This window comes from Salmo trutta, chromosome 27, assembly GCF_901001165.1.
Source record: "Salmo trutta chromosome 27, fSalTru1.1, whole genome shotgun sequence".
Classification (NCBI taxonomy): Eukaryota; Metazoa; Chordata; class Actinopteri; order Salmoniformes; family Salmonidae; genus Salmo; species Salmo trutta.
In genome coordinates this window covers 9808784-9836642 of record NC_042983.1, presented here as the reverse complement: position 1 = coordinate 9836642, position 27859 = coordinate 9808784, and the positions used below count along the sequence as shown (strand labels likewise).

General features: G+C 42.8%; 2 protein-coding genes across 6 annotated transcripts in view; one reads left to right on the top strand and one right to left on the bottom strand.

Annotated features, from left to right (window-relative positions):
* Nucleotides 1-9552, top strand: part of LOC115164273 (serine/threonine-protein phosphatase 2B catalytic subunit gamma isoform) — a 69678-nt gene extending 60126 nt beyond the window's left edge. For 2 of the 5 annotated variants that reach the window (XM_029716578.1, XM_029716577.1), the window contains exons 12-14: nucleotides 2041-2138; nucleotides 6527-6553; nucleotides 8576-9552. In XM_029716578.1, the coding sequence (XP_029572438.1) occupies nucleotides 2041-2138; nucleotides 6527-6553; nucleotides 8576-8718 (268 nt within the window). In that variant the 3' untranslated portion in view covers nucleotides 8719-9552. The remainder of the gene's footprint in view (nucleotides 1-2040; nucleotides 2139-6526; nucleotides 6554-8575) is intronic. The other 3 variants (XM_029716582.1, XM_029716581.1, XM_029716580.1) reach the window with 2 other exon arrangements.
* A 2520-nt stretch (nucleotides 9553-12072) lies between these two features.
* Nucleotides 12073-27859, bottom strand: LOC115164272 (zinc metalloproteinase-disintegrin-like brevilysin H2b). Its single transcript, XM_029716576.1, has 22 exons — nucleotides 27739-27859; nucleotides 26445-26530; nucleotides 26173-26249; nucleotides 25818-25896; nucleotides 25639-25715; nucleotides 25362-25545; nucleotides 25064-25126; nucleotides 24752-24823; nucleotides 24248-24417; nucleotides 22985-23066; nucleotides 21651-21784; nucleotides 21199-21376; nucleotides 18640-18729; nucleotides 17962-18157; nucleotides 17127-17232; nucleotides 16847-17003; nucleotides 16639-16725; nucleotides 15987-16080; nucleotides 15626-15734; nucleotides 15369-15459; nucleotides 15166-15255; nucleotides 12073-13469 (listed from the first exon to the last, which is right to left on the bottom strand). The coding sequence occupies exons 1-22, from the start codon at nucleotides 27794-27796 to the stop codon at nucleotides 13437-13439; spliced, it is 2313 nt and encodes a 770-aa protein (XP_029572436.1). The 5' UTR covers nucleotides 27797-27859; the 3' UTR covers nucleotides 12073-13436.

Below are 27859 nucleotides of genomic sequence, written 5' to 3'. Positions count from 1 at the left end.
ATATAGTGCACTGTGTTTGACCAGGGTCCATAGGGCTCTGGTCAAAAGTTGTGCACTATATAGGGAATAGGTTGCCATTTTGGACGCAACCATACTGAAAATGGAAAGTCAGACTTGGAGTGAATGGAGCAGAGAGGGATGGGAATAGACTGGAGTCTCTATTTTTAGTTGAGACTAGAATGAGTCTAGTTTATGAAATGAGTGAAGTCAGTTTGAAAGTGCACAATGACTTTGTTTGAAAACACAGTGCTGCTTTTCCATAAGGATGAATGAGCAGGCAACAGTGAGTCACGAGGCAGCACACGGTGAGGCTGCATAATGCCATTAGACATGATTCCAGATTAATGCTGTCTCTGATTAGCCTGCCACACAACTGCAATGGGAGATATGTAGATCAGCACAGAGATCCTATAATTCAAGTGTGTTCTAGAAGTAGGCCTATTTCTATATAGAGCAGGCTGTCTTTCACAGTGGCCCATATACAGAGATATCATGGGATGCTGCAGCTGCTACAGCTCTGTATGAGCAAAAATGATGAGGGTTTTAACATATGTAAACTCAGCAAAAAAAGAAACGTCCTCTCACTGTCAACTGCGTTTATTTTCAGCAAACTTAACATGTGTAAATATTTGTATGAACAAAAGATTCAACAACTGAGACATAAACTGAACAAGTTCCACAGACATGTGACTAACAGAAATGGAATAATGTGTCCCTGAACAAAGGGGGGTGGGATAAAATCAAAAGTAACAGTCAGTATCTGGTGTGGCCGCCAGCTGCATTAAGTACTGCAGCGCATCTCCTCCTCATGGACTGCATCAGATTTGCCAGTTCTTGCTGTGAGATGTTACCCCACTCTTCCACCAAGGCACCTGCAAGTTCCTGGACGTTTCTGGGGGGAATGGCCCTAGCCCTCACCCTCCAATCCAACATGTCCCAGATGTGCTCAATGGGATTGAGATCCGGGCTCTTCGCTGGCCGTGGAAGAACACTGACATTCCTGTCTTGCAGGAAATCACACACAGAACGAGCAGTATGGCTGATGGCATTGTCATGCTGGAGGGTCATGTCAGGATGAGCCTGCAGGAGGGGTACCACATGAGGGAGGAGGATGTTTTCCCTGTAACGCACTGCGTTGAGATTGCCTGCAATGACAACAAGCTCAGTCCGATGATGCTGTGACACACCACCCCAGACCATGACGGACCCTCCTCCTCCAAATCGGTCCCGCTCCAGAGTTCAGGCCTCGGTGTAACGCTCATTCCTTCGATGATAAACGCAAATCCGACCATCACCCGTGGTGAGACAAAACCGCGACTCGTCTGTGAAGAGCACTTTTTGCCAATCCTGTCTGGTCCAGCGACGGTGGGTTTGTGCCCATAGGCAACGTTGTTGCCGGTGATGTCTGGTGAGGACCTGCCTACAAGCCCTCAGTCCAGCCTCTCTCAGCCTATTGCGGACAGTCTGAGCACGGATGGAGGGATTGTGCGTTCCTGGTGTAACTCGGTCAGTTGTTGTTGCCATCCTGTACCTGTCCCGCAGGTGTGATGTTCGGATGTACCGATCCTGTGCAGGTGTTGTTACACGTGATCTGCCACTGCGAGGATGATCAGCTGTCCGTCCTGTCTCCCTGTAGCGCTGTCTTAGGCGCCTCACAGTACGGACATTGCAATTTATTGCCCTGGCCACATCTGCAGTCCTCATGCCTCCTTACAGCATGCCTAAGGCACGTTCACGCAGATGAGCAGGGACCCTGGGCATCTTTCTTTTGGTGTTTTTCAGAGTCAGTAGAAGGCTTCTTTTGTGTTCTAAGTTTTCATAACGGTGACCTTAATTGCCTACCGTCTGTAAGCTGTTAGTGTCTTAACGACTGTTCCACAGGTGCATGTTCATTAATTGTTTATGGTTCATTGAACAAGCATGGGAAACCGTGTTTAAACCCTTTACAATGAAGATCTTGTTTAGTTACTGAAAGCTTTGTTAGATCTCTAAGATGTTTGTGTCTCTCACTCCCTCTCTTTCTCCCCTCTCTTTCTTCAGGGAGGAGAGTGAGAGTGTGCTGACACTCAAAGGACTGACCCCCACTGGGTCGCTGCCTCTAGGAGTGTTGTCAGGGGGCAAAGAGACCTTGCATACCGGTACGTGTCTCTCACCCCCTCAAACTCCCCTTTCCTCCCCCACCCTGCTGTCTCTGTCTTTCTCTATCTCTCTGATGCCCCCCTCTCCCCCTGTCCACCATTCCCTACCCTCAGAGGGCCTTGGGGTGCCATTTAACACTGTGCCGTTCTCCCTGCGCTAACGCAGGCTTAGCCCAACCGCACGGTAAACTGAAGGACGTACGCTTCACTGAACGTTTTGCAATTTTTACATTTCATTATGGAAAACAAATCATAGACCCTGCTCCTCTGCGGTCCGTTTTTAAATTATGCAGTCGAGAGGGAAACTATCACTGCCACTGAAGCCTACGTATGGGACGCAGCCTTTGACTGTCTGGGGCTCTGTGTCAAGCCAGCCTTCCGCTTTAGGTAGTAGTCTCGAAAACCCGACCTGAGGCAACAGAGAATGGTTTCAATGATGGACTCTTTTGGCATAGAGGAACTACGTCACTGCCTAAAATACAGGGACTCTGCCGACAAATCACGAGGCAGACATGCCAGAACATCGCGATTCAAAACCAAAGTTTGCAGGCAAAACCTTTGTTGTGGTTTTAGTTAAGGTAGCTGATGTGCCGTCTAGTCAAATGGCTACCCAGACTATTTGCATTGCCCCCCCACCCCCTCTTCTACGCTGCTGCTACTCTGTTATTATCTATGCATAGTCACTTTAATAACTCTACCTACATGTACATATTACCTCAATTACCTCGACACCGGTGCCCCCGCACATTGACTCTGTACCGGTACACCTGTATATAGCCCCGCAATTGTTATTTACTGCTGCTCATTAATTATTTGTTATTCTTATTTCTTTTTTGAGGGTATATTCATAAAACTGCATTGTTGGTTAAGGGCTTATAAGTAAGCATTTCACTGTAAGGTCTACACCTGTTGTATTCAGCGCATGTGACAAATTTGATTTAATGCGAACTAGCCACTTAATTCACTCGTAAAAAAATTACCTCTTTGTTCTCCATCTTGCTAGCTACTATTTAGTATTTTATTAAAGCCGTTAAAGTAGTAACGAAGGCAGTGTCATAGTTTTTCTTTGCCAAAAGAGTCATTGAAACCAGACCCTAGTCACTGTGTTGCCTAGGGTCAGGTTTTCGAGACTAGTTGGTTAGAAGGGGAGGGGGACTGAGCTGTGGGCGGGCGGTTGGAGGGGGGCTGGACCGAAGTGGCCTGTCACTGATGTGGTCAACCAGCCCAGCTAAAGGTCAACCAGCCCAGCCAGCTGGGGGAATACACACACATGGCGCAGGAGGACCTGGTCTGTCAGCAGGGAGGAGAAAAGGGAATGCTCGGGGTTGGGGGCTGGTCTCCTCACAGTCGAGGCAGTGGTGTAGCGAATAGAGTTAGAGCTGTGAGCATTCGGACGGAAACCACATGACGTGACCTTTACCAGAATGCCATTGTCTGTGGATGCGTCCCAAATGGCATCCTATTCACAATAGAGTGCACGACTTTTGACCAGAGCCCTATAGGCAATGGTCAAAGGTATTGCACTATATATAGAATAGGGTGCCATTTAGGGGACACACCTTGTGTCTGTCAGCCCCTCCAGTCAGATGTGTGTTCTGGTTCATTACATCCCCTGTTTGTTGTTTCTCTTCACTGCTTCCTAGCAGTACTCTAGTGACATTTTAGGGGTATGCTGTCCAGTTTTGACTGCAGTGCTCTTTAAAAACCTGCCGTGACAAATTAAGAAGGGAAATGCCTTAGCCTAGCTATTTCTATTCCACTCCTTCTAAGATGTTTTATTGTCACACACACCGGATAGCTGCATCGAAATATGCCTTGCTCAAGGGCACATCAACCAATTTTTATTTATTTGTATTTCATTTTTAAAATGTTCACCTTGTCAGCTTGGGTATTAGAACCAGCGACTTTTCGGTTACTGATTTTGAAATTCAACGGAGGGCCGCATTTTTTGAGGGACTAATTGTTTGTTAAATCAATTTGCGGGGGCCACCCGAGTGGCACAGCGGTCTAAGGCACTGCATCGCAGTGCTTGAGGCATCACTAAAGACCAGAGTTCGATCCTAGGCTCTGTCACATCTGGCCGTGACTGGGAGACCCATGAGGCGGCGCACAGTTGGCCCACTGTCGTCCGGGTTAGGAGAGGGTTTGGCAGGCAGAGATTTCCTTGTCCCATCGCGTTCTAGCGACTCCTGTGGCGGGCTGGGCGCATGCACACTGACACGGTCGCCAGGTGCACGGTGTTTCCTCCGACACGTTGGTACGGCTGACTTCCGGGTTAAGCGGGCATTGTGTCAAGAAGCAGTACGGCTTGGCTTGTTCGTGTTTCAGAGGACGCACCGCTCTCGACCTTCGCTTCTCCCGAGTCCGTATGGGAGTTGCAGCGATGGGACAAGACTGTATCTACCAATAAGATACCACGAAATTGGGACAAAAAAATTATTAAATAATGTCTCGCGGGCCGGATTAAAGTGCCCGGCAGGCCGTACTTTGCCCCCCCCAGCTCTAACCGCTAGGCTACCTGCTGCCTGTATGACTATAACAAATGAAAGATGGTCTTATAGCTAGATTCACCACCAGTTATTCTGTGAGTGACACCAGTAACAAAGCACCTCATTAAGAACAACTCGAATAGAAAGATTAAAGCTGTCATCTCACCACAGTTCTCATCGGTCTTCATCACATGTATGTGTTCCTTTGAAAACTGAGCCTGAATACACTTCATTATGACAATGTGAGACGTAGTGAGGTGCCTTTATTGACTTCACAGGAAATCAGTTCCCTTCTCCTCAATCTACACACAACACCCCATAATGACAAAGCAAAAACAGGTCTAGACATTTTTGCAAATGTATTACAAATAAACAGACCTTATTTACATAAGTATTCAGACACTTTGCTATGAGATTTGAAATTGATCTCAGGTGCATCCTGTTTCCATTGTTCATCCTTATGTTTTTACAACTTGATTGGAGTCCATCTGTGGTAAATTCAATTGATTGGACAGGCACACACCTGTCTATATAAGGTACTACAGTTGACAGTGCATGCCAGAGCAAAAACCAAACCATGAGGTCGAAGGAATTGTCCGTAGAGCTCAGAGACAGGATTGTGTCGAGGCACAGATCTGGGGAAGGGTTCCCAAAGATTTCTGCAGAATTGAAGGTCCCCAAGAACATAGTGGCCTCCATCATTCTTAAATGGAAGAAATTTGGAACCACCAAGACTCTTCCTAGAGCTTGCATGCTCGGCCAAACTGAGGAATCAGGGGAGAAGGACCTTGGTCAGGGAGGTGACAAAGAACCCAATGGTCACTCTGACAGAGCTCCAGAGTTCCTCTGTGGAGATGGGAGAACCTTTGAGGGACAACCATCTCTGCAGCACTGGCCAGTGGCCAGACGGAAGCCACTGCTCAGTAAAAGGCACATGACAGCCCGCTTGGAGTTTGCCAAAAGGCACCTAAAGACTCAGACCATGAGAAACAAGATTCTCTGGTCTGATGAAACCAAGATTGGCCTGAATGCCAAGCGTCATGTCTTTAGGAAACCTGGCACCATCCCTACAGTGAAGCATGATGGTGCCAGCATCATGCTGTGGGGATGTGTTTCAGCTACAGAGACTGAGAAACTTGTCAGGATCAAGGAAAATATATATACGGAGCAAAGTACAGAGATCCTTGATTAAAAGCTGCTCCAGAGCGCTCAGGGCCTCAGACTGGGGCGAAGGTTCACCTTCCAACAGGACAATGACCCAAAGCACACAGCCAAGACTACGCAGGGGTGGCTTCGGGACAAGTCTCTGAATTGCCCAGACTTGAACCCAATCAAACACCTGACAGCTTGAGAGGATCTGCAGGGAAGAATTGGAAAAAATCACCAAATACAGGTGTGCCAAGCTTGCAGCGTCATACTCAAGAAGACTCGGCTGTAATCGCTGTCAAAGGTGCTTCAACAAAGTACGGAGTAAAGGGTCTTAATACTTGTGTAAATGGAACGCACAAAATTTTCTAAAATCCTGTTTTTGGTGTGTGTGTGTGTGTGTGTGTGTGTGTAGATTGAGGGGGAAAAAAATATTCAATCAATTTTAGAATAAGGCTGTAACGTAACAAAATGTGGAAAAAGTCAAGGGGTCTGAATACTTTCTGAATACACTGTAAGCACGACCTAATTCTATTATATTATTATTATTATTATTATTCCTGTCCTCTGTTTGTCAGGGATGTTTTTCTCCTGCCTGCCTGTTTTCTCTGATTGTGATGGTGATAATGGGGGATCTCGTCTATGATTGGTTGTTTGGATGATTCGGACTGTCTGTTCTGTGGTTGATGATCTCTGGTTCTCTGCATTGATGACTCACTTTTCTCCTTCTCACCACTACTCACATTTACATAGCCGCCGCTGAGGCAGCGGAGGCAAAAGGTACGCAAGCGGTCCCCGGATCCCTCCCTCAGTGTGTTGTTACTTTTAACCCTTCCAACAGGGCCCTCATTCTTTATGCACCCCTGTTGTCCCTTTTTAAATGTTCCTTTTGTTATTGTTGTACATTCACAGTGTGTGTGATTTGTGAGTTTTGTCATGGATTGGTGTACTTCACTTTGCAAAATTGCTGCTCTTGCATTACCAGTTCCTGCTACTACTGTACATGCATGATAGGACTCAAATGCCCAAACAGTGGGCACTCCCATTTGGCAGGAAGGACTTTAGCTTGAACCTCAACATGCACTGTATAGTTACATTGTTCCTGGGTCCTAATTACACTGTTGACCATGATAACATGAGGGCAAAGCCTAAACACAGTCTTTACAGATATAGATACCGATACAGAGAGTCAGGCATTTGGCCTAACAGTGACATGTTGAGAAAAAGGAGACTTGTTAACAAACAGCTGTAGGCAGAGGTCACATGGGTGAGAGCTAGATTCCTTGCCACTGCTGAAGGCAGCTCGTCCCTGAGCAAAGCCAGCTAAGACTCTGCTAGCCTAGGGAGCACCTCCCTCCTCCTCCTGGCTATCCAGGGATATATTCAGAGTCTAATCCTGTTACGCTGCTTGGCTGTTGCTACTCTGTCACTGTCTGCTTCTGTTGGCATGTTACTGTTCTAGCATTCAGATACCCTCTTTGATCGCATACACATTTGGAGTAGTAATACGTAGTTTGGTTTCTGTCCAAATATATTTTGATGATGTCAGAGCATGTTTAATAGCAGGGGTGTCTAACTCATTTTGGCCCAGGGCCCACATTCGGTCTTCAACGAGGTTCCGGAGGGCCGCACTGAAAGTTTATTTCCTCTCTGTCAAAATTTTCTGAAGAAAGTCCTCTAGCCATGGATTTTAGAATTTCCGATGGTCCCTGACTGTCTGACTTTCATTTAGGTGATTATTAGCGAGCTGGACATGGTCAAGAAACTATATGAATGTAGTTAAATTATTGTAATTTTTTTACTCAAACCACCCGCGGGCCGGATTGGGGAGACCCCTGGTTTATAGCCACCTATTAAAGCTGCAATATGTAACTTTTTGGGCAAGTTGGCCAAATTCACATAGAAATGTGAGTTATGGATCTGTCAATCTCATTGAAAGCAAGTCTAAGAAGCGGAAGATCTGTTCTAGGTGACCTATATCTAGGCTTCCAGATTAGTTTTTTTGCGTGTTTTACCTTCAGTTTTGTACATCAGCTGAAAATACTATATTTTTGTTTATGGAAGAGATATTTCACAACAGTTTAGATGGTACAATGATTCTCTACAATATACTTGCTTGTTTTGCCACGGAAATTAGGCGACCAATTTGAATTTTGGCAATTTCAGATTTCTGCGTAGTGCACCTTCAACTACAACTAATGTTTGCCTTGCAATGATACATTTCTCATTAACAAACCAACTAACTTAAGATGTTATTTAAAATTGCAGATCTGTTTTCTATGAGTGCAGTTTCATTGATCACATTCTCCTATTGTCAACTGTAAAACGTCCATATTTTCCTCTTATTCTAAATGTTTGCCTTATTGATTTTTTTGTTGTTGTTGAATAGTTACTTACAGTATATCTCTCGTTTGCCCATGTTTTCTTTGTGGTTTTTACATGGCACTTGGAATTTTACAGTAAGTCCCACATTCACTGTGAGGTGTTGTACTGTAGCTTGTTCTGTGGTTTTGTCAACAGTACTAGGACTGTGTATTCACTGTACGTACAGCTGTTGTATGTCTGCACTGTTTGTCTAAGGACTGTCAGCTATTACCTGCATTTGTAAGCATAAGAAACTGGAGTTTACTAAGGACATACAATTTGACACAAAGGCAAAACTAATGGGTTAATTTTGCAGGTTTTACCTGAAGATCCTTAAAAGAGATGGCTAGCTATTTTTCACAAACATTTCAAGTTGAAGCATTCAAACCATTTTTTCCTTTTTGATTTCTAATTTTCCCTCTCTTTTCTTCCTTCCAGCTATTCAAGGCTTCTCTCCCACGAGGAAGATCAAGGACTTTGCGGAGGCGCAGAGCCTGGACAAAGTCAACGAGAGGATGCCCCCACGCAAGGATGGCCAGCAGCCAGTCAACCCAAACGCCCCCAAGAATGGCACAGACTAGGCCCGGAGAGTGACCCCCCTCCCCCCCATCCCCACCAGACCCAGGCCATGGCCCTGTCTCATACACCAAAACTATCTTCTCTCTGTTTTCTATCTCCCTCATTCTCTCTCTCTCTCTCTCTCCCTCTCTCTATATCTTTCTTTATTTTTCTCTCTCTCGGTCCTATTGTGACTCTTCACCCAGCTGGCCTATAGTTGGACAAGCACAGGACATATAGGTAGGGAAGACACCACCACACTGGGAGAATGGTTTCAGCCACCACAGAGTACAACCATGAAAATAAACAAAAACCGATTTTTATTTATTAAATTAATTATATTAGGTATATTATGTAACGCTACAATTGAATGAAGGCATACATTTCTAAGATGTTCAAATAAGCATATAACTATGGTAAATGTCAAAGATAAAGACAATTTTGTAAATATGAGTTGATGATTGAGGTAGCTAGTGAAGGAGACCTTATCCTTTATTAGTCAATTCAAGTGTTTCTATTGTTATTTTATGTGCTTTGCAAGGGGAAGTTGACAGATATCTACAGTTTGTGTGCTCTCATACATGTTTGTCCATTTAAAGTATATTATGTGTTTAGTAGAGAGAAAATAATGAAGGGAACGATTTGACACCATTGCGGAAGATTATTTTATACCTCCAGCAGAAGTTCAGTAAAACGGTTTTGTTCTTTTGTCCAATTTCTTTGGTAAAAACCTTGAAACCACTGAATGCTATTTATGCTGCTTTGGATCAACTTGTTGCTCCTATATTTTATAGTTAGGTTGAACAGGATTTCATTTGAGAAGCTGCCCAGAATTTCCAAATGATTTGTCAAAAAAATGGGGGAAAAAAGACTATGGAAGAATTGATCCTAGTTTGCTACGATCTTTGATGTGATGTATCAATGGACGGTGATTTGTTTTTCTAGTGTTAGGTGTTCTGCATAGTTGTTTGCAAGCTGTCACTAACCAACAGTTACTACCAGTGTGTTTAACTGAGGTCAGTTGGGGGGGTGTATATAATATGTACACTGTGTGTACAAAACATTAGAAACACCTTCCTAATATTGAGTTGCACCCCCTTTGCCCTCAAAGCAGCCTCAATTCGTCGGGGCATGGACTCTACAAGGTGTTGAAAGCGTTCCACAGGGATGCAGGCCCATGTTGACCCCAATGCTTCCCCACAGTTGTGTCAAGTTAGCTGGATGTCCTTTGGGTGGTGGACCATTGTTGATACACACAGGAAACGGTTGAGCATGAAAAAACCCAGCAGTGTTGCAGTTCTTGACCCACTCAAGCCGGTGTGCTTGGCACCTACTACCATACTCCGTTCAATCCATGTCTCTGTTGTCTCGAGGCTTAAAAATCTTTCTTTAACCTGTCTCCTCCCCTTCATCTACACTAATTTGAAGTGGATGTACAAGTGACGTCAATAAGGGATCATAGCATTCACCTGGTCAGTTTATGTAATGGAAAGAGCAGGTGTTCTTAATGTTTTGTACACTCGGTGTAGATATTCTGCAAAACCAAAGTCTGATTCAAAAGGGATATAGGCCGACAGTATGTATTGAAGACAGCCACCAGTACCCTGGGTGTGTGGTGCCCCCATTTGGTTAGCTTTTCTGGGACATCGAGTGGGGAGCGGCCTACTATTTTTGAGAGTGATGTGCTGAATGTGGAAGGAAGAAATTCTTCATGGTGAAGAAACATACTAAACACAAGGGAAGAACAACCAGTGGTGTCGTCTTCTCAATGCCCTCCGTGACAAGATGGTGGAGAAATCTTTCCCATGGAGCAAATGGTAACGCCACAGATATGTCCCAAAATGAACTGAAGCTTCTTCGTGTTCATTATTTTATGTTTTAGATAAGTTTTCTCTGTTGAAATAATAATGACACATAGTGTGATTTATGCTTTTCTTGTCAACGCTACATAAAGGAAATATTTGGGGCGTTTCTTGACAAAAGCTGTGTCAATGTCTCCATCTACTGTTGATTTGATGCAGATGTGTTCGAATGACTCCAATGTTGTAAACGTTAGGGAAAGCTGGCCTCCAAATTGGCACCAATTCTGTGTTTTAGTTGCTAGCCGTTTGAGGAAAGCAGTACCCTGAAGAGGAGTGGATTGAGTCATTCAGTGTGACGCTGTGAAGATTGATGTTATCGGAATTTCCATTCTCTTTAGTGGCTCTTTGCCATCCTATGAGTTATCGCTCCCTATGACACAGTTTTCACTGTCTGTGGTAGCGCAAAGCTGTGGACCTACAGTGTCTCTACATTGATCATGTAGTAATGTCTGATGGTTCTTCTGAATTAATTTGATTGTGAGTATTATATGGTCTTAACACCTTTTTGGTACATAATTGTTCCTCCATGGCAGGAACTGACACTACTTTTATAACACCCGCTCTCAACCCTTTAAGGATTGACTCGATTCTTTAGGACTTGTGACTCAATGAACCGGTGCTTAGTTTTAGCCCTAGATTTTTGGGGGCTACAACTGCTTGTCTGACACTCCTCCCGTCGCGCCACATGTAGTTATTCTATTGTGTTTTATCATTCAAGAAAAGCTTTTAGGATTTTTATTCTCATGTGAATTTTCCCTTTTATAATATATATTGTAAGGCTTTTAAACGCGTTGCATTCAATGTGCCATGCCACTACCAAAACGCACGCCGACACCTGTGTGTGACGGGCGAGGAGAAGGGAAATCAGAATGTCCTGTTCTTGTGTTCAGCAGTGGTCATGGAGAGATCTTGGAGCCTGTTTCAACTCAACATGGGTCAGGTTCATCCGAGTTGTCATGGCCCCAGATGCTTTGGTTTGTATTTAAAAATGTGATTTGTTTCTCTTCACTGTATTGTGCTCCGAGTTAGGGGAAGTACAGGCCCCGTAGGAGGGCCGTATATCTCACCTCTTGTCAGTTTCTAAACATATCTCGAATGTACAAAAATATTTGTAATTTAAAGTCTCTTAATAGCTGTAAAAAGGGTGAGAAAAATCATTTTGTCAAGTACAGTGCTTGTCATGCGAGGCCATGAAATCTGTAGATGTATCACTTAAAAAATAAAATTTGAATGCAATGTTTCTTGTTCTCCCTGTCGTGGCTGTCTGGAGTTTTTAGCTCTGCAGGTTTGAGGATAGTGTGCCAGATGCTTTCTCGCTTCTATTGCTCGTTAGGCCTACATTCTAGGTCTCGATCTGAATTATACTACATGTTGCTAATATATTCTCTACACGTCCGGTTGAATAGGTGGATGCATGAATAATGGTGTACTCTGGTAGACTTCAGTGTCTCTAAATGTTGCGTGCCGAATAGTTGTTTATAAATGTCAAAGTTCTACATAAGCAGGACAGTCGTGTCAAAAATAAAACATTTTATGCCTGACATGTTAATCAGGTGGCATCTTTTTACAATCCGAGAGAGATTGTGATTACAGAAAATGCTGTTCAAGTAATAGTATACTGTCATTGCAAATTAGACACTTTCACACAGAGATACAGTGCCTTGCAAAAGTATTCAGACCCCTTGGATTTCAGAAACCTTTATTTTAATTTAAAAATAAATTCTGTACTAAAATATTGTTGCATAAGTATTCAGCCCCTTTGTTTAGGCAAGCCTAAATTAGTTCAGGAGTACATTTTGGCTTAACAAATCACAAGTTACAATAATAGAGGTTGACATGATTTTGGAATGACTAACCCTTCCTCAGTCCCCCATACATACATTTAAGGTCCCTCAGTCAAGTATTGAATTTCGAGCACAGATTCAACTACAAAGACCAGGGAGCTTTTAGAAAGTTTTAAAGAAGGGCAGTGACTGATTTGTTAGTTACCCATCTACCAGACATTGAATATCTCTTTAAACATGGTTAATACAATGCTATGGATTATGTATTAAGTCGTCCAGGTGTGTAAATATCTTAGACTGACAGCTGTAATCTATGCCAAAGATGTTTCTACCATGTATTGACTCAGGGAGCTGAATACTTATGCAACGACTATTTTAGTTACATTTTTATTCATCTTTTAAAAAATCCTTGACTTGCACTGAGTATTTTGTGTTGATGGCCAAAATGACATCAATTTTATTCCCACTTTGTGATAAATTCCAAGGGGTCTGAATACTTTTGCAGTTGTATTCTCAGTCACAGACTGCGGCTGCAGAGTTGCAGTTAAATGTGCAGCATATAAGTATGTTCGGGAAAAAAAAAAAAGTTTTTACAGAATGAATAAAAAATATTCACTGTAGACTCAGTACTCAGCCAAAGTCAGGAATATACAGTCACCATAGACAAATGTAATAGTACAAAAATAAATTGCATATCACTCACATGGCAGTGACAAATTACAGGTATAAAATACTAAAAAGTGTCATTTTTAAGACGTTCCTCATAAAGAGGACTCCTGAGTTTACCCATCATGCACATCATTGGCACAAACGCATTCCTTGGGCTTCATAGGTAGCCTGAGTACCAGTCTGTTTGTGACATCATGCCAATTCCTTGTCACTCATTGTCATGCCAAACAATGAGCAATGGAGTTAGCCAGAGCACAAAGAGATCTGGGACCAGGCTTTTTCAGAAGTGGTGGCAGAGCCAACTTCTCTCTAGTCTATAGGATTCTGTAAAATTATCCCAAAGAAGTGAGGTCTCTGGACTGACTGTGCTCTGGCTGGCCTGGCAGTTTGAGACCTGTTTCCACTCTTCTCCTTTAGATGTTGATATCAGACACGTGGTGGTGGTGGTGGTCTCAGAGCCTGAGAGAGAGAGAAATATTTACTTAATACTAAATTATTCCCGTTCATATCTAAATGGATTAATTCACCTATGTGCCAATGTAATATCTAAAATTATGCTACAGTGAGGAAAAAAAGTATTTGATCCCCTGCTGATTTTGTATGTTTTCCCACTGACAAAGAAAGGATCAGTCTAATTTTAATGGTAGGTTTATTTGAACAGTGAGAGACAGAATAACAACAACAAAAATCCAGAAAAACGCATGTAAAAAATGTTAGAAATTGATTTGCATTTTAATGAGGGAAATAAGTATTTGACCCCCTCTCAATCAGAAAGATTTCTGGCTCCCAGGTGTCTTTTATACAGGTAACAAGCTGAGATTAGGAGCACACTCTTAAAGGGTGTGCTCCTAACCGCAGCTTGTTACCTGTATAAAAAGACACCTGTCCACAGAAGCAATCAATCAATCAGATTCCAAATTCTCCACCATGGCCAAGACCAAAGAGCTCTCCAAGGATGTCAGGGACAAGATTGTAGACCTACACAAGGCTGGAATAGGCTACAAGACCATCGCCAAGCAGCTTGGTGAGAAGGTGACAACAGTTGGTGCGATTATTCGCAAATGGAAGAAAAACAAAAGAACTGTCAATCTTCCTCGGCCTGGGGCTCCATGCAAGATCTCACCTTGTGGAGTTGCAATGATCATGAGAACGGTGAGGAATCAGCCCAGAACTACACGGGAGGATCTTGTCAATGATCTCAAGGCAGCTGGGACCATAGTCACCAAGAAAACAATTGGTAACACACTATGTCGTGAAGGACTGAAATCCTGCAGCGCCCGCAAGGTCCCCCTGCTCAAGAAAGCACATATACATGCCCGTCTGAAGTTTGCCAATGAACATCTGGGTGAAAGTGTTGTGGTCAGATGAGACCAAAATGGAGCTCTTTGGCATCAACTCAACTCGCCGTGTTTGGAGGAGGAGGAATGATGCCTATGACCCCAAGAACCCCATCCCCACCGTCAAACATGGAGGTGGAAACATTATGCTTTGGGGGTGTTTTTCTGCTAAGGGGACAGGACAACTTCACCACATCAAAGGGACGATGGACGGGGCCATGTACCGTCAAATCTTGGGTGAGAACCACCTTCCCTCAGCCAGGGCATTGAAAATGGGTCGTGGATGGGTATTCCAGCATGACAATGACCCAAAACACACAGCCAAGGCAACAAAGGAGTGGCTCAAGAAGAAGCACATTAAGGTCCTCGAGTGGCCTAGCCAGTCTCCAGACCTTAATCCCATAGAAAATCTGTGGAGGGAGCTGAAGGTTCGAGTTGCCAAACGTCAGCCTCGAAACCTTAATGACTTGGAGAAGATCTGCAAAGAGGAGTGGGACAAAATCCCTCCTGAGATGTAGTTGGCCACCAGGTTTGCACACAAGAAACATCTGACCTCTGATTGCCAATCTGGGTTTTGCCACCGAGTACTAAGTCATGTTTTGCAGAGGGGTCAAATACTTATTACCCTCATTAAAATGCAAATCAATTTATAAAATTTTTGACATGCATTTTTCTGGATTCTTTTGTTATTCTGTCTCTCATTGTTCAAATAAACCTACCATTAAAATTATAGACTGATCATTTCTTTGTCAGTGGGCAAACGTACAAAATCAGCAGGGGATCAAATACTTTTATCCCTCACTGTAATAGTCTCTTACCTGTCGTGCGGCCCTGAAGTCACAGACCGGGGCTTGTGATTGGTTAGCAGCTGGAGGGGGTGGGGGCGGAGCTACTTTTGGTCGCTTGGGCTGGAAATAGTAAAGCGATTAAATAAATAGGCAACAGTCCAAGGACACAAGAATCTAATCAACCAAGACCAACATTGAGATGATACTGTATGAATCAAAAGGTATTTCATTACCTGCTGTGGCATAGCTTTGTTTTGGCTGGGGATTGGCAGTTTGTTATGGATGTGGTTGTCCACTTCATGGATTTTCTTCTGGGTATGGTGGCTGGTGGATGAGCAGACAGATTTTATATCTTTTTTTTATCCAGGAAGTCCCATTGATGTCAGAATACGTATTTTACAATGGAGACCTGACAATTGAGTACATCTTAATTCATCAAAGAATAATCTTGGCAGTGAATGTTTATATATGTCCCACGTCGTGGACTAACCTAGGCAGAGAGGGGGACTGTCGTCTCTTCTTTAGGAACACAGCCACTGCCCCAGCAATAGCAGCCAGGAGCAGCAGAGAGACTGTCACTGCAATGCCAATCACTCCTTCTACAATCACACACAGAGAGGTTGGCAAGGTTAAGGAAAGGTCTATACAGGCGTTGAATACAATGAAAACACAGACCAAAGCTATTGGCAAAACTTTACATAAAGATGCTCAAATACCTGTAGTAACACTTATTGTAGTAACACTTATTGTAGTAACATGTAAATAAAGTAAAGGCTTATCCCTTGTATCAATTGAAACCGTATTTGTTTTTAAAAAACACGATTTTCTGATTTAAGTCTTTAAGGGCCTACCTCTGGAGAGGCCTGTGAAGCTTCCATCCTTTGTATCACAGCCTGGAAGTGACCATCCAGGTTCACACTGGCACTCCATTCTGTGATTACACACCTGCAGTGTCACAACACAGAAACGCATACATTATAATAAAGGCAGGGGTCTTCAACCTTTACTTGCCTAGGGAACCCCCTCCCAGGCAAACCGGCAACCCCATAATACATTAGCAAAAAGGTGAATGATAATGGAAAGACAAAGTAATCAACATTTTAAAATGAATAGATTTGGTAGTGCGTTTTCAAAGCCTCTCTATGTCAAATAATCCAGTGAGTGTAATTTGCTCAATATTTGGAGTTGAGAATTAAGAAGTTGACATCATTAGAAAGAAAATATTATCTTTTTTTTCCTACAGTAGGTATGTCATTCAAAATTAGTTTGGCTTTTTACCCGTTTTCATCCTCAAGAACAAAAAAGAAAGCTCAACCAAGAAACACTTGGAGGAGAGACGTCCAAGCAGAGATGACAGAAAGCAGCCTCGACTGGTGAGACCTGGAAAATCTTGCCTCGAACCGAATGAGATGGAGGACATTCGTCAATGGCCTATGCTCCTTATAGCAGTGTTTCATCCTGAGCTCACAAATACCAAACCAGAGACAGGGGTGCTGTACTCACAGCATGTCCTTTGCACCGTGCTGAGCAGTTGGTGGCTTTGGGTCCGTAGGCGGTCTCAAGATCCACACACTCGTTCTCGTTGCACACCTTAGAATAGAAGACAGGAATGGGCACAAGAATAAGAGAGAAAATAACACGGTACACATTCAATTTGATTTAATTTATAAAAACTCAGCTGGAAGTAGCCCCAGACAAAAATAAACCTTACCTTCCCATCATTACACTTGGTCCCCGGGTTCACCTGTCCAAAGTCACTGGTGTAATCGCCGTAGAATGTGGCTTTGCAGTCGGAGAATTTCACCATGCGACCGTAGTTGGGGTCATCATTACCATTCTTGCAGAAGAGTTTCCCACACTGCACATCTCTACAGAGGAGAACCACAAGAGGGAGTCATATCAGTGACATGCCGCTTAAAGTAAGCAACGCCACAATCGGAGTAGTAAAAGCAGCCTATTGAAATAACATGGTATTGCTTGTTGGGCCTCACTGGCTCTGGCAGGGGATGAACTGGTCCTGTGAAGGCCGTCTGCAGTAGGCGTAGTACAGTCCTCTGGTGTTCTGGTCGTAGCAGTACGTCGTGGCCTTTTCAGCAGCTGAGGAAGGAATAACACCCAATGTTACGCAATGCAGTAGAGTAGTTCAGAAAGGAAACACCACGTGTACGTTCAACCATTTATTAGAAAATATTACAACGCATAGTCTTGGCGTTAGGGCTGTGCTCTTTCAGGGTAGCTTCAGGGTAACTGCCAGAGCGAAGTGTCATATGAAGATGATAATATAACTAACTACGGGCAATGAGCACGATAAGCTATATCAAATACCCCGACGGAAGAAACAGAACCCGCGGGTGGAGGCTGGGGTGGTGGTGGGATATCAGAAACCGCAAGCATAGCGAGTAACAGCTAGTTACAGCAGCAAAGGTAGCAAGAGACACCAGCGCATGGTTGCGCATGACATCCGGCATTGAAGAAGCAGTTGTAGAATTGGTCAAATGTAAATAGCATGTAAGTAGAGTTTGAATCCAATTGGTGCAATATCTGCCGATAAGACCACGCTCGGGTTTCCCTTCTGAGCTGAATCACCACGTGTCAAAAAAGGCTGCAACAACAAAAGTCACCATTGTTTCCACACTTTAAACATGCATTAGAATACACCTGACTTGACCATTTCATGACAGAAAATTGATCTAAAAAAAAAAGACAAGCAACAGAAAGGTTGCAGTATGAGAATATGAACCAGAAGAGCTAGCTACCTACATCACCTGATCTGATGAGAGGTGACTCCGTGATGACGAGACAGAGGGAAATGCTTTTCACACTTACATGGGCCATACATTTTCACACACTGGTCATGATGCTGTGGACACTGGCCGTTGCGGCAGTAGCCCCTCCCTCTGTCACAGGAGATCCCATTGACAGAGAAGACGTCCTCAGGACAGACGGCTGAATTCCCTGTGCAGTACTCTGCTAGGTCACAGTCATCCTGTTTCCTTCTGCACTCTGTGGACGAGGCCATGATCTGTGGAGAGAGTGGTTGTTGCTATGTTCAGTATCACTAGCTTGTTAGTCTTCCCGATAGTCATGAGTATAGAAAGTATAGCCTATTAGCTTGGTGAAGGAGGTATGATGCTGCATCTGTACTCTGAATCCACTCCGATTGCCGAAATAGAAGATTAACCTAGCCTGGCTGGCGCGCAGATCCACGTGTACAAGGCGAATTGCTTTTGCCAGACTAGTTCTAAACAATACGCATTCAAGAGGATTTGTTTTCAAGTGATGATATGGAAAATATTCTGCTTAAACTAATACCATTCCTTTTTAAGTTTTATAAAATAAAGGAATGCAAGTGAAATGTCTTCAATGCGCATGAGTCCTAAAAACCCTTTGACATAGTTATACGTGTCTGCTGCATGTTCTCAAGAGGGCTGTAGTATCAAAGGAACACATCCGGGATGTCTAGAGCAGACAGAGAGGCGTGGCTGATATGTGGTCGGGTCTCACCTTACAGTCTTCACAGCACTCTCCTGCAGCACACTCTGAGCCTTTGGTCAGTGTGCAGCTGGTGGCATTACAGCAAGGGTTTGTACACTCCTATAACATCAACATCCTGCATGTCAGTATGATAATGCTATGAGGAGATCAGAAAGTTATTAAGGAATGAGAACGTAATGTACATCCATCCAGTGTGTAAAAGTCTCAAAGTCAAGCCACTATGTATGTGTAGGCTTTAACTACAGTGGGGGGGAAAGTATTTGATCCCCTGCTGATTTTGTATGTTTGCCCACTTACAAAGAAATGATCAGTCTATAATTTTAATAGTAGGTTAATTTGAACAGTGAGAGACAGAATAACAACAAAAAACTCCTGAAAAACGCATGTCAAAAATGTTATGAAATGATTTGCATTTTAATGAGGGAAATAAGTATTTGACCCCTCTGCAAAACATGACTTAGTACTTGGTGGCAAAACCCTTGTTGGCAATCACAGAGGTCAGACGTTTCTTGTAGTTGGCCACCAGGTTTGCATACATCTCTGGAGGGATTTTGTCCTACTCCTCTTTGCAGATCTTCTCCAAGTCATTAAGGTTTCGAGGCTGACGTTTGGCAACTCGAACCTTCAGCTCCCGCCACAGATTTTCTATGGGATTAAGGTCTGGAGACTGGCTAGGCCACTCCAGGACCTTAATGTGCTTCTTCTTGAGCCACTCCTTTGTTGCCTTGGCCGTGTGTTTTGGGTCACTGTCATACTGGAATACCCATCCACGACCCATTTTCAATGCCCTGGCTGAGGGAAGGAGGTTCTCACCCAAGATTTTACGGTACATGGCCCCGTCCATCGTCCCTTTTGATGCGGTGAAGTTGTCCTGTCCCCTTAGCAGAAAAACACCCCCAAAGCATAATGTTTCCACCTCCATGTTTGACGGTGGGGATGGTGTTCTTGGGGTCATAGGCATCATTCCTCCTCCTCCAAACACGGCAAGTTGAGTTGATGCCAAAGAGCTCCATTTTGGTCTCATCTGACCACAACACTTTCACCCAGTTGTCCTCTGAATTATTCAGATGTTCATTGGCAAACTTCAGACGGGTATGTATATGTGCTTTCTTGAGCAGGGGGACCTTGCGGGCGCTGCAGGATTTCAGTCCTTCACGGCATAGTGTGTTACCAATTGTTTTCTTGGTGACTATGGTCCCAGCTGCCTTGAGATCATTGACAAGATCCTCCCGTGTAGTTCTGGGCTGATTCCTCACCGTTCTTATGATCATTGCAACTCCACAAGGTGAGATCTTGCATGGAGCCCCAGGCCGAGGGATATTGACAGTTCTTTTGTGTTCCATTTGTGAATAATCGCACCAAATGTTGTCACCTTCTCACCAAGCTGCTTGGCAATGGTCTTGTAGCCCATTCCAGCCTTGTGTAGGTCTACAATCTTGTCCCTGACATCCTTGGAGAGCTCTTTGGTCTTGGCCATGGTGGAGAGTTTGGAATCTGATTGATTGATTGCTTCTGTGGACAGGTGTCTTTTTTACAGGTAACAAGCTGCAGTTAGGAGCACTCCCTTTAAGAGTGTGCTCCTAATCTCAGCTCGTTACCTGTATAAAAGACACCTGGGAGCCAGAAATCTTTCTGATTGAGAGGGGGTCAAATACTTATTTCCCTCATTAAAATGCAAATCAATTTATAACATTTTTGACGTGTTTTTCTGGATATTTTTGTTGTTATTCTGTCTCTCACTGTTCAAATAAACCTACCATTAAAATTATAGACTGAATCTTTCTTTGTCAGTGGGCAAACGTACAAAATCAGCAGGGGATCAAATACTTTTTTCCCCCACTGTAAATACTAAGGGGTTTCCACACTCCATGTTTACCTCTAGAGTATTATACCACAGTAAGACACGCTAACTAAGTAAAACAAACATTGTACCTTAGTAGGCTATAAATAGGAATTACAAGCATCTGATGCAAACACACTTGGCAGGAGAGGTGTAGTTTAGCAAGACAGGTACACAAAAAGATGGTATCTTATCCGACTGACTAACAGGTCTGGACAGATTGACTTGACTGAACTGCTCTGCACACCTAACTCCCTCTGACTGGAATGTAAACTGATGTTCATGGATTGTTACTTTCAAAGTTTCCTCTTCCAGATCACCATATAGCCATGACTATCATACTATGTGTGGAAATGTATAGACTACAATGTCTGGAAATGTGTACCATCTAGTGAATCTTATCATTGCATTACTGCTATGTCAGTACTCATTTGAAGAGAAATTCCCAAACTGGGTAATTATGTACGTTTTTCTAAGGCAGGTGGTGGTGGATATATATATATATCAGGATAGGCCTGTGCTTGTCAAAGGCATTCTCCATTTTGACCCTAGCTACGGAAAACAGGCAAGACCACGCACGTAAATCTTAAATGTTATTCCCAGAAATGCAATGTAATCACTTGACATACTTGTATTAACTCCACGAGAACCAACTTTTGTCTGATTTGATTGCCACCTTGTTGATCTAAATGGTGGGTAGATGGAATAGAATGAGAAGGTTAATTCACCTCCAGGGAGCCACAATCACACTCCTCTCCTTTCTCCAGAAAGCCATTCCCACACACTGGGGTTGATTCCACATTTCGGTAGTCTGGCTTGTTCAGTAGGCACTCAGGGTTACGATTATTCAGGAACTGGTCATAGCTCAAACTACTGCAGCTACTGAATGACTTTGGGATATCCCAGCTGAAAGAAAAAAACTGTTAAGTTACCCCTAAGGTCATATACTGACTTTCAATATAACCACTGTAGCACAAAACACTGTGCTGTCCAAGGGCGCAGTACTGTATAGCTGCTCTGTGTGTGTTATGAGCAGAGAAAACAATGCCTGGCAGTATTCTTGAATACAAGTTTCCTCTTGCTTGTAAACCGCAATCAATCATATTGTTTATCATTGACAGCATTCCAATCTAGTCACAACATTATATATCTTGAAACTTTTCATAATAACAGTCCTTACCTAAGGGCCCCAGCCATTATACAGCTATTCCCAGAACAAGCACAGGCACTGGAGTCATCGTGGTTCATGCCCAGGTTGTGGCCCATTTCATGGGCCAATGTGGCCCCCACAGCTATGGCCCTGGCGTTGTGATCCTGTAAGGAAGTAAATAGTTAACATGAAATAGAATTGACTGTGTTTGATGACATGTTCTATCAGTGAAACTAACCTGGATGAATAGGTTAGAGATTAAATTGATATAGAATGACTGTCACTGTCTCATTCTATCAAAATGCGCTAAGATCTAATCGAGGTTCCTTTTTCTAATTTAGACATCTTGTTCTGCATGTTGGTTGATTAGATAGTTAAAGAGCAAAAAGCAACTTCTCCTTTTGAAAATTCCTACGTGGCATTGATATGAGTCAGAAACATTTATTCTACTGTCAAAATTTTCTACAAAGTGTAAATAGGATACTTTTGCTCATAAAATCAGTCTCGTCCAAAACTGAGATTTAGGAAAAGATTGTATGTCACAGAATAAAGGGTACGCAATTATTTCTCCCCTTGGGTTGGGTTTATTTAAATCCTGCCCAAATGCCCACAGGACATTTACATTTGAGTCATTTAGCAGACGCTCTTATCCAGAGCAACATACCAAAGTAATCACCCAATCGTAATGCCCAATGACATTCGATATCCCTATGGGGCTATTTAGGGACCATCGGTAAATTACACAATGTACATGGGAAATAAAAACATCAATAGCTCCAAATTTCAATGACTTAAAAACCTCAAACTAACTATAAGTTGTAGAAATTCATATATAAATATTGAAAACATGTAATGAGACAACTAAAGGTATGCAACATGAAAATATTGTCCCATTTACATTGTGTAATTTATTGATGGTCCCTAACTAGCCCCAGATAAGTCTTTAATGACTTCTCTGAGGCTAATGATTACACCTTTCATACATTTTTGACACATGAGTCATTTAGCAGATGCTCTTATCCGGAGTGACTTAAAGTAGAGTGCATACATTTTTTGTACTTTTTTTGTATTCCTGTGGGAATTGAACCCAAGAACCATGCTCTACCAACTGAGCCACACGGGGCCGTAAAATACATTTCATTACCATTACATTTTTCTCACAACTATTTCTAAAGAAGTTAATCTTGCAATTCAACCTTCACTCTTTCTGCTTTGTAAACGTCACAGTTTGAAAACTTGGTAGAACCTCTCCATTGTCCCATTTTACTTGTTCAATTCCTCAAGCAAAAACGATCCTACTACCACATTTCAAATAATGGCAGCTTATTGTGTAGGCAAATGTAGACCTAATGAATGTACTTTACCTGCACCACCCCAGCTGAATGACCTGAACATAGAGTCCCGATGAAGGCCAGACCCACCGTCGATCCCTCAAAGTCAATGCCACTGAAACGCAGGGAACAAGAAACATATCAACCCCACATACGTATGTATACATGTCAGCCACAGTGTTTTTGTGCTGCCTATGTATTCGTTGTTTTGGTTTGTTTACTCATGGATTTGCGACGAATGCTGATTACTTTTACTCAGGATGAGCTACTGAATATTAGGGACACATTGCCAGCTGTTTTTGTTTACAAACTTTTGTCCTCAGACACCGAAATACTAATATTGTGTCTGTATGATGTCTGTGGACTGGGTGTGTGTAATTATATACTGGGTGGTTCAGGCCCTGAATGCTGATTGGCTGAAAGCTGTGGTATATCAGACCGTATTCCATGGGTATGACAATTATATATATTTTTTTACTGTTCTAATTACGTTGGTAACCAGTTTATAATAGCAATTAGGCACCTCGGGGGTTTGTGTTATATGGCCAATATACCACGGCTAAGGGCTGTGTGCAGGCACTCTGCGTTGTGTCGTGCTTTAGAACAGCCCTAAGGCGCGGTATATTGGCCATATACCACCCGTCCTCGGGCCTTATTGCTTTAATGTACTTAGTGAATAAAGAAGATCCTGATGTCAAATACCCATGTTATGAATTCTTCAATATGAATCTATCAAGAATAACAAATGTTCCAAACCACGATGGCCTAATCAGGTGACCATCAGCTGACCCTATAAAGATGTCTGACAAGCACACACTAAACGAGAAAAAATATTTTTACGCCACTTCGATACCGCTACGACCAGAAGTGACCTTTTTCATAGCAGGTTTGGAGAATTAGGGTTAGCAAAAAATGATCACCTAACCTGTTACGAAAATCACTTCCGGTCGTAGCTATATCGAAGTAGTGTGAAAAGAGTGTCCCCCAACCAAACATTTCATGGTTTGGCAGACATTGTAGGATTTGCGTTCATGTCCAAAGTTAATGTTATCTGCCTCAACCATGAGTGCCTCACAGAGATGAAACACTCAAACCAGTCAGAGATAGAGGTGAGGACATTTAGATAAACAATTCATTTTATTTGGCTGAGTCCTATAGTTACCTGATTAGATGTGCGTTGTGGCCTACCTGATGACATGTGTATGTCCAGGCCTACCCAATGAGGTGTGAGTTGGGGCTTACCCGATGAGGTTTGTGTTGGGGCCTACCTAATAAGGTGTGTACGTCATGGCCTACCTGATGAGGTGTGCGTTGTCATTGGGCTTAATCTTGACCAGGTAGTTGTTCCTCCACGTGGTAAAGGCGTCCAGGGTGGCACCAGCAGGGGCGGTTACTGATATCTTATCACTGTCTGACCACACCTCCAGACCAACCAGGGCAATAAAGGTGTTGAGGGGCTTATACACCTGCAGGCAGATTTGTTTCATGGTTAGGTTAGACTCTCCCCATTTAAAATAATTAGGGGTGGTTTACCAGAACTAGGCCTAATCGGTGTCCTGGAAACCTTTACAGTCCATTGGAAAGCAATTAAAACATAGAGAGGTTTGAGTTGAAGGACCTTCATAAGGCAGAGAAGCAAACAAGTACTGTACAAGCAGAGCCAGAAGCCAAAAAAGTTGTGGTGAGAAACTGATTAAATATGAAGGTGTTTGATATTCGGTTACCAGGCCAGCAGGGACATGGTGCTGTAAGGGGATCTTATAGGTATGCAATGCTGGCATCACCGTGTGACTGACTCACCATGTTGACAAAGTTAACCACTTCAAATATCCTCTTACGCAGCATTCCGAGATTACTCTCCATTTTCTTGTACTGAAACGGTATGGATGCAACATGTTTTAGTGTGCGCACGAGAACAACGGACATCCTGTCACAATGCATTACTCACTAATTAGATATGATTATTAACATTATTTTATAGATATTACGTTACTTTTCTAAATATTATTTGGTCAAAAATATTGGCCAAATAAATGAGAAGAATGAAATGTTGTTGTTATTGTGTTGATTCGGGTAGAGGTGAGGTGTTTCTGGTGTATTGTCAGTTCTTACCTCCCGGTTGTCTGCAACGAGGACAAGCTCAACATATTTTTGCTGTTGAAGTATAGATGGACCCTAGTAAACAGGAAAACGATGTGGTTAGAAGTGGAGGGCGCTAAACCAAGGTGAGTTGAAAAGGCTCAACGCTCGCTCACCACTAAAGACTCAATGTTTTATTCACGCAAAGTTAAAAAGGTGTTGTTTTCGGCCATCAATGGCCTTCATCAGAACACATCATTTCCTGTTAGGGAATATCAGACTATATTTAACTAGGGACATTTTAGGTGTGTTCATGGATTGGATGTCTTACTGAGGCTCGAGAACGGCTCTTGCTAGTAATGGAAGGGTAGTCTTCGTTCCAGGTAGTATTAGTGACTCCACACAGCATAGGCGTGGAGCTCTGGTCCTCGTATTTCAGCACTGCGTGATCACCATCATCCCCCCCTGACAGGGGCTCAATCAGGTACCTTTGGGCGGCCGTTCTGAAATATCCACTAAAATAAAAACACATAATAGACATTATACAATCGATTTAGGGGATGAAATAATGTTTCACTGTAGACTAATAGAAATGTAGGGCTGCCTGCCTGAGTCCATCGCAGGTGCTCATGCTGACCGTAGACTCACTGTCATCCACAATACTGCCGTGATAGTAGCAGTGATCCTGAAGAAGAGAATTAAGTAGAAGGCGAGGTTAAAGGGCCTTAATCAAGACACTTATAAACAGTCTACGGCTACTTATCAAGGGAATGTTCTAATCACTTACCATATCCTGAGGCGTAGAGGTGACTGGTGTGCCATCCTCAGTGTAGTAAGTCTCACTATAGTCTTTCGTGAGTAATTCCCTGAGGGGATTTTTTTTTTTAAAGTGATTTATTACATCATTTCCTTAGACTGACCTACATGTTCAAAGGAATTCATGAGGTGATAACAAAATTCATGTATTTTTTAAAATATATTTTAGGATGCAGTGTGTGGCTACAAATGGGAACTAAGATAAGACTGTGGAAAGACAGTTCTCCACATAGTGCCGTTCCTTATTTAGGGGAAAGAAGAAGCATGTGATAATCCTACTTGTGTGAGATGAGAATGAGATAGGAGGCTTTTGCCAGAGTACATACCTATTCTTCTCCAGATGCATCTCAATGTGTCTCCCACCCACTCTCATTGCATACTTCAAAGTTTCTGGCCTGGATGACTAAGAGAGAGGATTAGGATTAGTCGATACCATAGATATAATCTCTCCTCAGTATATTAACATGGTCTCTTATACCACTTTGTTACAAGCAGTAAACACAATTGTTAACAAAGAAGAGGTTGGCATTGATATCTACAGAGTATTTCACAGCAAAACAGCTCCTGTGCAGGAAAGAAGAACAGGAGATGAATTTACCTCGGTTTCTCTTTTCTGCAGAGTATGTAGTCTGATGGGTCGGACTACCTCATAGTCCCTCACCCCTTCAAGAGGACCATGACTCACTGTGGGGAGAGAAGGAGAGAGAACGATGAGGGATAGAGAGAATTCAAGAATGGGCCATCTTTGTCTGTCTCCATTCTATTCTAAACGTGTCATAACCTGAACCTTGTTTTCAGGCATTGACTGGTCCATTAGTAAGGAACAGTCAGATGGCAGTATAGCAGTGTTTTACCCTTGAACTGCAGCAGTATAACCCCAGCTTTCCTTATATTCGATGCATTTCATTAATGTTCACACATTGTCTAATAAAACTACAGTATGAATACCTCAGATACATGATGAACACAGGCTGTTTTGACCCTCGTATATGATCATTATACTAGGTGCTGTTTTGTTAGAGAGTGCATGTCAAGGGCTTGACACATGGATAGATGTTTTTAGTTTTTCCTTGTTACCCTTTCTTGTTCTCTGTCAGGCCTGTTTGATTTGTACTTGACCTTGGTCCATTGAGCCATGATTGGGCCATAGAGGAACATTGGGAATTATGTCATTAAATTGGTCATCTCGTTTCCAGACACTTCCACAGCACAAGGTTTTGACATATGGGCGATGTCCGCCACAATCAGTTTGAGTTGACCAGATAATGCAATAATCTCTGTCTTGTCATTCCATCCATACTGTACCTGGTGTGTCAACACTTACTAACACTACTAAATTGATGTTTCCCAATAGTCGCTGTGAGAATGAGACTTAGCTAAGGATTTATCACTATAAATCAGTGATTCATGACTGGTGGATTGGGAGGTTTTGAATGGGTTGAGGGTGTATGAGTAAAAAATAAATAACTTAAACCACAAAAACATAGTAGAAAGTGATTAAATAATTGAATCTCTGAACAGTTCTTCTTCAGTCAGTATTATATATATATCTATATGAATATAGAGCTATTTGCAGTGCTGTTCAGCGGATTTGGTTGATTTGTGGTCTCTAACCAGTGAGCTTATTAACATCAAGAATATGGGCAAAATTGAATTATTGACAATGAAAAGGTGGGAATGTTGTTCCCTTGTTATACAATTGCTACATTTACTATCAATATAGCAATAAAAAAAAAATCCAGATTTCATTTTAGCAATTTTTCTCTCTATATCTATACACTCACTGTACTGTTAGTGCAACTAGTCTGAATAAAGTGCCCTTTGAATATGGCTGACTGGGGCTTAACCTGTGTCATTGTGCTGTGAGGAGACGGGTGTATCCAATGACTTACCTGAGAGATTGCAGGAGGCAGTTAGGGCAAAGATCCACAATAGAAGTTTATGTGTCATTGTCGAAGTGCAGACAGCTACTGGAACACAAGTGATGGTCTGAGGGGCTTAATGGGTTACCTG